The sequence below is a fragment of the Trachurus japonicus genome, chromosome 9, assembly GCF_045865225.1.
Source record: "Trachurus japonicus isolate A0001 chromosome 9, Traja_1.0".
In the NCBI taxonomy this organism is placed as follows: domain Eukaryota; kingdom Metazoa; phylum Chordata; class Actinopteri; order Carangiformes; family Carangidae; genus Trachurus; species Trachurus japonicus.
The window spans coordinates 19,714,819-19,725,568 of record NC_140915.1 but is presented as its reverse complement, the minus strand read 5'-3'; the positions used below and the strand labels follow the sequence as shown (position 1 = coordinate 19,725,568).

At 37.0% G+C, this 10,750-nt stretch overlaps 2 protein-coding genes across 4 annotated transcripts; both read right to left on the bottom strand.

Moving 5' to 3' along the window:
• Nucleotides 1–126: 126 nt before the first annotated feature.
• Nucleotides 127–4,794, bottom strand: LOC146981330 (gamma-glutamyl hydrolase). 2 transcript variants are annotated; one of them, XM_085786433.1, is made up of 10 exons: nucleotides 4,559–4,794; nucleotides 4,326–4,440; nucleotides 3,952–4,002; nucleotides 3,698–3,782; nucleotides 3,011–3,149; nucleotides 2,600–2,706; nucleotides 1,835–1,928; nucleotides 1,603–1,740; nucleotides 400–550; nucleotides 127–331 (listed from the first exon to the last, which is right to left on the bottom strand). In XM_085786433.1, the coding sequence occupies exons 1-9, from the start codon at nucleotides 4,665–4,667 to the stop codon at nucleotides 432–434; spliced, it is 957 nt and encodes a 318-aa protein (XP_085642559.1). In that variant the 5' UTR covers nucleotides 4,668–4,794; the 3' UTR covers nucleotides 127–331; nucleotides 400–431. The 2 variants fall into 2 exon arrangements, with proteins under 2 accessions (XP_085642559.1, XP_085642558.1); XM_085786432.1 differs by having other exon boundaries at nucleotides 281–550.
• Nucleotides 4,795–6,688: 1,894 nt separating this feature from the next.
• Nucleotides 6,689–10,223, bottom strand: nmrk1 (nicotinamide riboside kinase 1). Of its 2 annotated transcripts, XM_085788152.1 has the most exons (8): nucleotides 10,042–10,223; nucleotides 9,088–9,178; nucleotides 8,962–9,010; nucleotides 8,601–8,769; nucleotides 8,184–8,255; nucleotides 7,953–8,059; nucleotides 7,722–7,805; nucleotides 6,689–7,337 (listed from the first exon to the last, which is right to left on the bottom strand). In XM_085788152.1, the coding sequence occupies exons 1-8, from the start codon at nucleotides 10,068–10,070 to the stop codon at nucleotides 7,327–7,329; spliced, it is 612 nt and encodes a 203-aa protein (XP_085644278.1). In that variant the 5' UTR covers nucleotides 10,071–10,223; the 3' UTR covers nucleotides 6,689–7,326. The 2 variants fall into 2 exon arrangements, with proteins under 2 accessions (XP_085644278.1, XP_085644277.1); XM_085788151.1 differs by lacking the exon at nucleotides 6,689–7,337 and having other exon boundaries at nucleotides 7,692–7,805; nucleotides 10,042–10,222.
• Nucleotides 10,224–10,750: the final 527 nt, after the last annotated feature.

Sequence of the window (10,750 nt, the reverse complement as noted above, 5' to 3'; positions counted from 1 at the left end):
GGTCATAGTGGTTTTAAATTTCAAGCCAGAACAGAAGAGAAGTTCTTAAAGTGAAGTTTTAAACACAATAACTGGAGAAACTCAATGTGCTGAGAAAGATGGCAAAACAAAAGGGACTGTTTTGTCAAATCTTTTATTTCTTTATTGGCCTAAAAGTAGTCACATTTAACTAAAATGAGTTTAAAAAAAAAAAAAAAACTGGTGCAGAAACTCCTCAGTAATAAAAATGCAGGCTGAGTCAGTGCACACATGGCTGAAATCAAATGTTGGTTTTGAGGCCTAGATGTGATTAAAACCAGGAGACTGTGCGTGTGTGTGTGTGTGTGCAGTTCTGAGCTCAAGTGCTTTGTTGTACAATGAAGTAAAATATGAAAATGAAGTGTTGTTTTGTCCATGCACAGGATGAAATACAAAATCAGCCACAGAGGATCTCAGAAGAAATAGACCTGCTCGTATCCAGTGAAGTTTCCAGCATATATGGGCGTGTAGCTGTAAATGAGCGACGAGGTCTCTTCCTCAGGATCGTCAAACTGATGTAAACTTCTTCGTCCTGAACAAGGCAGAGGTGAGACGCACATGAATAGAACAATAAAGAATAGATCTCAAAGGGTACATTTCTGAGGATATACTGTAGAAGAGGTGACCAAATTAAAACCTCCCCCAGTCCCTTGTGTTGTAATATCACTATGTTCTGCATAGCTATCCTAGAAAGTCAGTTAACAGATACAGTACAAAAACCATATGTTAATGACTTTCTTTCTTTCTTAAATCAAGGTACTGTATCACATTGATGTAACTGATCATATAAATATAATCTATTTCCATAAAGAAATCCTTCTCATTGTCTGAATGCAGTATTACACCAAAGGTAATATCAATATAATATTTGTGATTAGTCTAATTGAGTTAATTCAATCTCCAAAAGAGACAAACCCTAAAATAAACAAAGTTGTAATATTCCTTTTTCCAGGATGATGTTGTAGAAAGTCAAGACAGCCTTACTGTGTCCTACTGTCTCACTGTAATAACTCTGTTTAAACAACTATCCTTTCTCCTCCTAAACCCACATACACAATCTGTATAAAGCAACCAGTGTGCTGTTGGGCTGTCTATAATCACATTTTATTTTTCTAAGAACCCAATGCCATGGTGGGCCCCTGGATTTGTGCCCAGCCATACTTAATATGATATGTTATTTTGGTTAAGATAAATATGCATGAGTTTATACATCTGCCAACACCTGTCCAAGTTCATTTACTATAACATGTTTACAGTTACTTAACATATCATATCTTTTCAACACCTGTCAGTGCTCGGCTCGGTATCATGGATAAAATAATGAGTTGAGTAATTTTCAATGTAACATAAATATAGATTGTGTGATATTGTAACCGCAATGGAAATTCAATTCTGAAAATGTTTTTACATTAAATTAACATGTAACTGTTTACAGTATATGTAGCTATTCCAGTGGCTTAAAAACTGACACAAGAGATATTAAGGGGGAGAGCAGCCAATTTATAGCTTCCGATACTGTATGTATAATCTTATCATGCAACATTAGTTCATTCCTAATGATGTAATGTGTGTTTATAATCATACCTTCATTGACAAAAAACTCAGCCAGCAGAGATGATAACTGAACAGCGTGAGCAGAGTGAGGAAAGTTCAGCTTTTTGTCCCACTGGAAACGATTCACCTCCGGGTGCCACTGCACTCCATAGAAGGGATATCTCTTACCTGATGTGAAGGAAGAAACAAAAACAACATATTTATTATTCCTCTTGCAAATCTGTTACAAAGCAATGATGAAAATTGTATATAGTCTTGTAACCTTCTATGGTTGAGACAAAGTGGACGTCATTTTCTGCAACGTTTGTGGACAAGATGGAGAAGAAATTATGCAGCTTCTCACTTTCCTGGAAGGTCTGTAACAACATTTGACTTATTAGACTTGACTATTCATGTGTTACCTTTCAACATTATACTGCATACATGTACTATTCTAGATTTCGAAGATTATCGTTTGTGCTTTCTTTTGATGCTGTGACATTTTGCTGTACTCTTATCTATTTTACCTAAACCACATGAGGAGATAAATTTGTTAGGGAGCCCCAGGAAAAGAATACACACCCCATACCTTTATCTCTCTGTGTACAGTTTTTTCCTGTGCTATAATACTGAATGGCCCCAGCCAGATTTGCTGTGTAATAATCTGATTTAATACAGATTTATTTACGAATATGCAATATTTAAAACATAAAGGACATATTTAATCAGATTAACATAAACCAATTGCTGCACTGTGAACCTGCAGGGCAGGGATATAAACCCAGCCTTTATTAACCATATAGTAAGCAGTTATGCTGAATAAATACTGTGTTTGGAGATGGCACATGTACACATGACACATTTATATTTGTACAGTCGACAGAGCCAAAAGTTTTGATCCTGACTAACCTCAGAAAACACATTTCCCATGTTTAAACCACACTGTGGGTCTCTAATTTCATTTCTCAGCACAAAAATAAGGCAAAACCCAAACAAGGGAAGTGAAATACTGTACAGTACAATGACACCAAAGGGATTTACTCTATACCTCTACTGTAAGGCCATAGTGGTGGAAATTGCCAGTTAGAGGTTCTTGGGTCACAGCCTTCATCAGCTCGTCTGGGAAACTCTGAAACATCCTACTGGTGTGGGCCTCTGCAGGGGAAAGAGGAGGGGCATTGAAGAGAGAAAAGGACAGTTTATTAAAAAAAAAAACCTACCTTAAATGATAAGGTTTCATCAAGCAGAAAAGATACATATACATAAATGATGTGGTGATAGTAGCAGAGTCTGACTTCCAGGCTGGAAACACCCTCTGATTGGTAACTTGACTCTACTGACACTAAGTGGTATAATCCAGTACATGCAGGTTACCAGAAAATTAAATCTAAATGTGAAAATGTGATTCATTAAAAAACGCACAGATTAAGACATAAACAGTACTGCAGTAAGATCCAACCTTTCGTTAGGTTGAGAGGCAACGCTATGTTCTCAGCTAAGGTGTTTGACAGCAGATTTTCCCCGGCCACCAGGACAGTCAGCAGCTGCAGACCCATGCACGTCCCCCAGATAGGGAAGAAGTCCCCCGCATCATTGGCCTGGAAAACACACAATGATACTCTAAAGTGTCTGAAACAATAGAGCAACACCAAAACTGTGGCAACTCCTTTTAACAATGTTCCTTTAAATGGTGGTAATAACATTCATTTTTACAGGCCCTCATAATTTCCTTGGAAATCTTCTGGAAAGAACTTTGTGAACTTGGTGCTAATTACTTACTAGGAAAATAAAGACAAGGCTCTGTTGTTTCTGTTCATTAGATTAGGTGTGTTGAGTTTATAAGCCGCCATTGATTTCCAGAGGCATTTCCTCCATATAACATTTCCATTCCAGTCCTCAGTGAATAGACTGATACCTTCCAAAGTATTAAATTACTGAGGGAATAATGATATCACATGCATTGCTGTCAGTTGTTTGAGACCTTAGTGCAGTTCATGTATAAACATTTTCCCAGCAAAACATTAGAATACAAAATTAGTTATAATTATGCTAATAATGCTGGTTGAAAATTGTCTTAAATAATTCAACATACAGTAATGAATTATTTTAAAAAGACACATAGATATTAAAACAAGGCAGAACAAACCATCTGAGCAAGTTTGTAAAAAATCTTCGCCACCCTGGCATAATCTGATGTCTCCAAATCTACAGCTCCACCGATGAAGATCAGGCTGAGGAGACATCCCAGTGAGAGCAGTGAAGCGAGGGACAAAATGCAGTTTGTATTTATGTACAATACATATATGATATATTATAAAATATAAAATACATGATATTCATGTAATTTCTCCTGGAAATTTAAACTTCACAAAACATTTGTCATCACATGCTGTGACTCACCCATTTATCTTCTTGAAGATATTTTCATATTCAGCAGTGGTGAGAGTCAACCTGCAAACAAAAGAAAGAAACAATGTCATTTCACATGTTTTGACAGCACAAACATCCACATGACAGGAATCCAGGTGTCAGAAAATGTACTTCTTCTTTTCCCACAGTGACCTTCCAGCAACAGCTATGTGATTTGTGGCTTCACACGGTCATGCTTCTCCTTTAAAGAGACTAATATAAATCCAATCTGATGTATTTATGTGTATGTCATGACTGTGCAGACTTATGAAGTTCCCGCACACGGAAAATAAAGCTAAATTCATATTAACGGTAATGGTAAATTTCTGCAAAACATGCCCAAGTTTTGATAGGACTCGACCCACCTGATGGGCATCACTCTGCTGCCGCCAGACTCGATGTATTTCACATAGGAGGCAGGTATGTAGGTTCTGCCGAATGGTTTCATGACATCATCTGAAACTAGTTGAGTCAAAATCCCTGAAGGACAAAAACACAACTGTGAATACACACAAGCCTCCACAAGTGTCATCTGCTCTATGTTTTTATCTCCTAAACTTCTTTACAACATTCAGTCCTATTTGCATATTTCACTTACCAATCACAGGTCTGTCATTCACAGCCTCCTGCCTGAGTGTAGTCGGCATAGCTCTGCTGCAACAGGCAAAAAATAAACACGCAACTGCTGAAAATGCCACGTTGGCCATGTTTCCACTTCAGTCTCCACTGATCGATCCAAGCTTCATTCAGCAAAATGAACCTGTGAGGTTGTTAGAGAGCAGTGTTTACGAAAGAAGCTACAGCAGACTTATATGTTTCGATGGAAGAGGATATAGTCAGTAGAAGGAAGTGAGGAATGTCCTGATTTACATGTGATGCCTCCAGTACTGTAGTATATACCAGTTAGGCAAGTTCACTGCTGAGGTAAACATAAATATTCTGCTGACAGTTTGGATTTTTTGGCAAATTTCTGATCATTTAATGTGCAGGAAACACAGCAGCTTTATGGATTTAGAAATGGGTGTTGCAATAAAGGCGAAACAGATTGCATTACAGGATCTGTAATAACGGGTCATATGACAGATTTGGATCAAAATTGCTGACATACAGTATACGTTTCAGAGTTAAAATGAACATAGTTTCAATTCACATGCACATGCAGACTCTAAGCTCCTGTCTGCTCTCCTGATTCCTGAAACATTGAGGTTATCACTCCAAGATTTCTCACCAATGATGTTGACAGTTTTGACAATCTGCTTTATTTATGGATAGCGTCATGTGTGCATCCTTATTTAGAATACTAAAAGCAATGCAATTACTGTAATACATGAAGTTTCTGCATATTGGGTAATGGGGGTAACGTGTGTAGAAGAGTGTGATTAAAGGCTAAATATGGACACTGAGTTAAGTATATAAATATCATTAAATGTTATTAAATTGTTTGTTGTCTTTCAAAGAGGGTACAATTACTCGCTCATTTGTTCATGATAAATGTTGATAGTCAGAATTAGCTAATAGCCCAATGAGCTAAAATGAGCATGATAAATAAAATATGACCTTTCAGAAAAAAATGATTTGATAATATTTTGATTATCGGAGGTCACAAAGACCAGTCTGTCTCTGCAGGTGGATGACGTAGTCCAATGTGCTCTGGTGTTTTCTTAAGTCAAGATTCATTAGTGGACTAACAGTGCAGTGGTTATTTTCAGGTCCTCGCACTAAACTGCATAGTTTTCAAACTTAGTCACTCGATACTTTGCTGATTCAGATCACTATCCGGAAGGAGTTTGTTACTTTATATGTAGATGTTACCTACTTTTGCTCTTTTACCCAAGTTAAAATCTCAATGTGTGGCTTTTATTTGAGCCTCCATTCTTGATGATGATTTGCAGGTTTACAGAACCTCAGGGGCCCAGGTCAATTGCATGTGAGTTGGGTTTGTCAATCTGGTGATTATGATAAGCAATTTGTATCAACATATCAAGAGGTTTTATGTATTTTTTATATTGTACATATTCTTAAATTAAGTTTTGTTGCATTCAATTAGCAAAAACACCACATCTCATTGGTTGAATAATCAAACCAAGATCAAACTTGGTATTCAGATCACAGAGAACAGCAAAAAGTCTGTCTCTACTGTGTCACGTTGAGCCATCGGGTGGAGACAAATTCACATCACAGCGATACATTAGCTATACTGTAAGGCAACAGGCAGCTGCTTTAATGAAAGTCTTGTAAAGCACAAACCAAAGCAATCACAGCAGCAACAATAATCATTGTTTGATATCTGTAATATTCAAGTATGAGTCAGAGAGTCTTTACCAATTATCCAGTTTATATATTTGGTTACATAGAATTATATACAGTATACAGTATGTATATTAAAGGATCCATCACCTGGTATTTATATCTGTTTCAGATATTGAAGGGGTCTTAAACCCACGTTTTTGAGAAATAATATGCAACATTCACCTCCCTTTAGCCCTATTTGAGTACCCAACTTTGGACATGAGGAGTTTTGGAAATAGAAGTGTTTTCACACTACATTTCCCATGAGCCTCCGCGTGCACGTTGAAATTCTTGGACCGGCGCAAGATGGACAAAAGTGAAAACATCTGCCAAGAATGTTTTCATTGATCAAGAATGAAAGTCGGAGGTTTGAAGACGATCAGATACCGTCGTAGTTCCGACCATAAATGGCGATTCTGCGGTGTTATTCCCATGACCCGTCGGGCAGTGTCCGCCGTCCGCGAAACCGAAAGTAGGAAATGCTGGGTGGCTCACCCACCGTTTCCACCACTAATAATAATAACAAAATAATGATAAAGACAAAACGATATATTTATCGAAAATGGACCCATTAACAAGTGTGGGTAGCATAGATTCATCCACATTAATATGAAACTTTTTTATAACCAAATACAAACTCCTCTTTGTCCCTTTAATGATTAGAAAAAGACATATCTAAATCCCCCTTGCATTATATAACAAAAACAATGCAGAAGACAATGCACTGAGAGATGAGCTATCATAAGACATACAGTAACATCCATCCACTGTATGTGCTGTGTTTTATTCATTTATTATGTCACAGAAACTTAGTGTCAACTTTAGAGCACTGAACATTAATTAGACATAAGGTTCATGCTGATTCTGGCTGCCTCATTATTATAAACGTCATTATCACTCTCATTAGTGTCTATGCTCTTATAAACAAGTGGTTGTAGACATCACATAGACGCTACCATACATGTATTTACAAAGGTCCAACTATGCACTTGTTTTGATCCTCTTTGGTCCAAAAGAGGAACGATCCTGACATCTACAGTTGTTAGCAGTCTCCATCTCCGTCTTAGTGTAACTTTTTCAGTCTTTCTCTGGAATAAAAAAAACACACCAAATCAAATGAATTATTAATAATAATCATCTTTTAGACTTAGATAACAAATGGTCTTGAGGACATAATCACATTAATATTCATTCTTTTGATTTCCAAATCTTTCACAACCGACAAAGAAAACATCAAATTGGTAGAAAATTGTTTGATTTGTTTTCTAACTTGACTATTAAATGCTTTATATTGTTTGCACATTGCTTCAGTGGCTTCAGTATGAATTCAAGGTCTTGATTGTTTCAGCCATAATTGACTATTGAAGCTACAGGAAAATTACATGCTACATTAGTGTTCTGTGGATGTTCACCATATTGTCCTTTAAGGACAATATGGTGGACATTCATATTCCAGCATTACTGCAACGTACCCATGAGTTTTTCTATTTTCTCATAAATATCTTCACACACAGCAGCAAGCAGCTCTTCTTTTGGCTTTAGTCCATCCAGAAACACTAAAGAAAACAGACACAGACAATGTAAATGTGATTTATTATTATTTGACTTTTATCACAACTTCTACAGTGATGGAAGTTTTGTTATAGTTTTGTAGCAAGATGCCATGAAAAGTAAACTCGTAGCATCTTTGACTGGACACTCACTTATTCCAGACACCGTGTCCTCCATCTCTCGCCTGTTTTTCAGGTACATTGGCCACACGTGTCCATCAAAGTAGCCTGGAGGATCAGGAGGCGTATAAACCCTTGAACTGTCAATGAAAGACAGCAAAAGAGGTAAAACATGAAGAGGCAAACTTCTATTCCTGTTTTAGGTTCAACAGAGCAACAAAATGACAGGTTAGAAGATAGATACTAAATTATATAAGCTGACACCTTCGTCTTGTTTTGCAGACATCATAAGGTATTTCCATGAAGTATCTTTTGTCAAAGAGCTCATTCAGAGGTCTGGAAAGGTAAAACACACAAAAGCATTTAGAGGGTTCAGGCCCCCAGTCAGAAATGATGCACTTCATTATCTAAGGCAAAATAATTAGGTCTATACACAAAATATTTTTTTTGAATGTTGAATTATTTGCTTGCCAATACCCACATTTATTCATAGTCAGTCCATTTGTAATTTCCAGTAATTATTTATTGTGTACAGTAAACACAGTTTCACATTGCATTTTCTCTAAAATTGGTAGCATGTTGCTAAGTTTTTCTTAATCCTACTTAAAAAAAAGAAAAAATTCAAATTTAGGAGCCAAACTTAATGACTGAAATAAACACGATAACTTTATCAGATCTTACCTGTAGTTGAAAATGAGGAATCCTTCCACGATTAGCACAAACACCCTCGTATTGACTGTCGACGTTGTAAGATCTGGGTTCAGGTCTCGTTGCCTGAGGAACGACTCAGGATCTCTTTGCCACAGGTCGACCTCCCTCATCATCTTGTCCATATGCAGAGCATCGAGCACTTAAACAGAACGCAATGAGATTTAGATGCTCTCATTCTTTAACCAGACTTCTGGGAATCTATAATATCTAGTTTGCTACTTTTAGTTTTTCTTTATGTCAGCATTTCGATTGGATTGGCACATGCTCAAATCTTTTTTTCGTGACTTTTGTGACCTCAAATTGAATAATGAACAATTATTTTTGTCCTCACTGTCATATTGCTTAAACCCGTTGCTGTCCACTGGTACCACAGAGTCATCCTGCAGAAAAGAAGCAGCACTTCAGCTCTCAAATGACCTGTACGTCTAAAAGCAATTACATGATTTAAGCAATTTACCTTAAAGTATGAATCCTGTGCAATGAGGCAGCTGTTGGGAATCAGCTGGTGCAGACTACGAGACAGAGTAGATTTTCCTCCATTGGTCATACTGAGTGAAAAACAAACTACACATCAGCTGCAGTAATTATTATACATTTTAAACAACATTTAAATAGTTATTCCATGGGACACACTCATAAAGTGTCAGTTAACACTAGACGTGTCTTTTTGGAGCTAATGGCGCATTGTTTATTCATTGCATTTCTATAAGGTTTAACTTCTTAATGTAGATATTATATGTGATTGGTGCAGAGCATTTCCCACACACCTGTTTATATATTTTTTATTTATTTATTGGTATTTATTTCAGTTGAATGTGCCACTTCTACTATAACAAAAATGATTCAAACATCCTAGGTGATCTCTCTTTATCTGAACAATGTGAGTCCTCCCTCTGACTCTCTGGACTACAGTGACTTTATCTCTGAAGAGTAACCAGCTCTTATCAGGCTTGGCTGCCACATGGCTGTCACATGCTGTATTGATCCAGTGCAGTCCCTGCTGACCCACAGACAGCATGTAGTTTGCCTGAATTAACATGTAATTCAATAAAACTAGGCGAACGCATCTTCTCGTGCCTTTCTGTGTCCTGTGTTTCCTGTTTAGACACTAAACAACGAAAGTATTTGAGAATCTCCAACTGGCCACACAAGGGTTACATGCAAAGCAATGATTTAAAACCCAGAGTTATTTGTATTATATTGTAAAAAAAAAAATACCTCATGGAGTGAAACAAATATGCAAACGTGCATGCAAACTTGGAATTGAGACAGACTGAATCAAGGGGAAGAATAGAGGACATGTTTGAGAGGGAGCTGTGTAACAAAAAGCATCTCCTTCAGGTTAGCTAAAGAGTGATGGGTGACAACATGGCAACACATTCAATGTAAACAATCCTCCCAACTTACTTACCCGCCTACTCCTACAACTAGTGTCTTCATCTCGACGTGTTGTGGCTCTCACTGCAGACACTCCCATACATAAAACGTGCAACAGCAAATTAATACACAATTTGCGACTGACTTTACAGTACTGTAAGGTTAACAGCGTGTCCTGTCCTGCAACTTCTGTGGTCTTTACCCTCTGCCCCCCTCTCTCCCTCTCTGTTCCGCTATAGGACGCTTGTGATTCGCTAGAGGAGCAGTTACGTCACTCGTGACCTGCCCATTGAGAAAAAAGAGGACAAAAACCAAAATGTGATGTAAACGAGAAGATACATTCTTAAAACAAAGTCCGTCGTTGTATTAAAAACAAAGCAACACATCCGATAACTGAATCGCAACAGAATAAACTAATGATTTGGTCTTAGAAATTATTTGAACATTTGAATGGAATGAAAACTAATCTACTAAACTGGAACACACCTTGCAGCCTGTTAACAAAAAATAAACAAAACATTTTAAATAGGTACTTATGTATCGTATAATATTTCAAAATGTAGTTATATTCTTAATAAAAATAGATAGGCCTAGATAAAGAATTGAATAAATAAAATAAGCTACAGACTATCATATAGCTACAACTTGTAGAAAATCAATTATAACACTAACGAATAAACCAATTTAAAAACAAACATACATATATGGTGGTGTGTGTGTGTGTGTGTGTGTGTGTGTGTGTG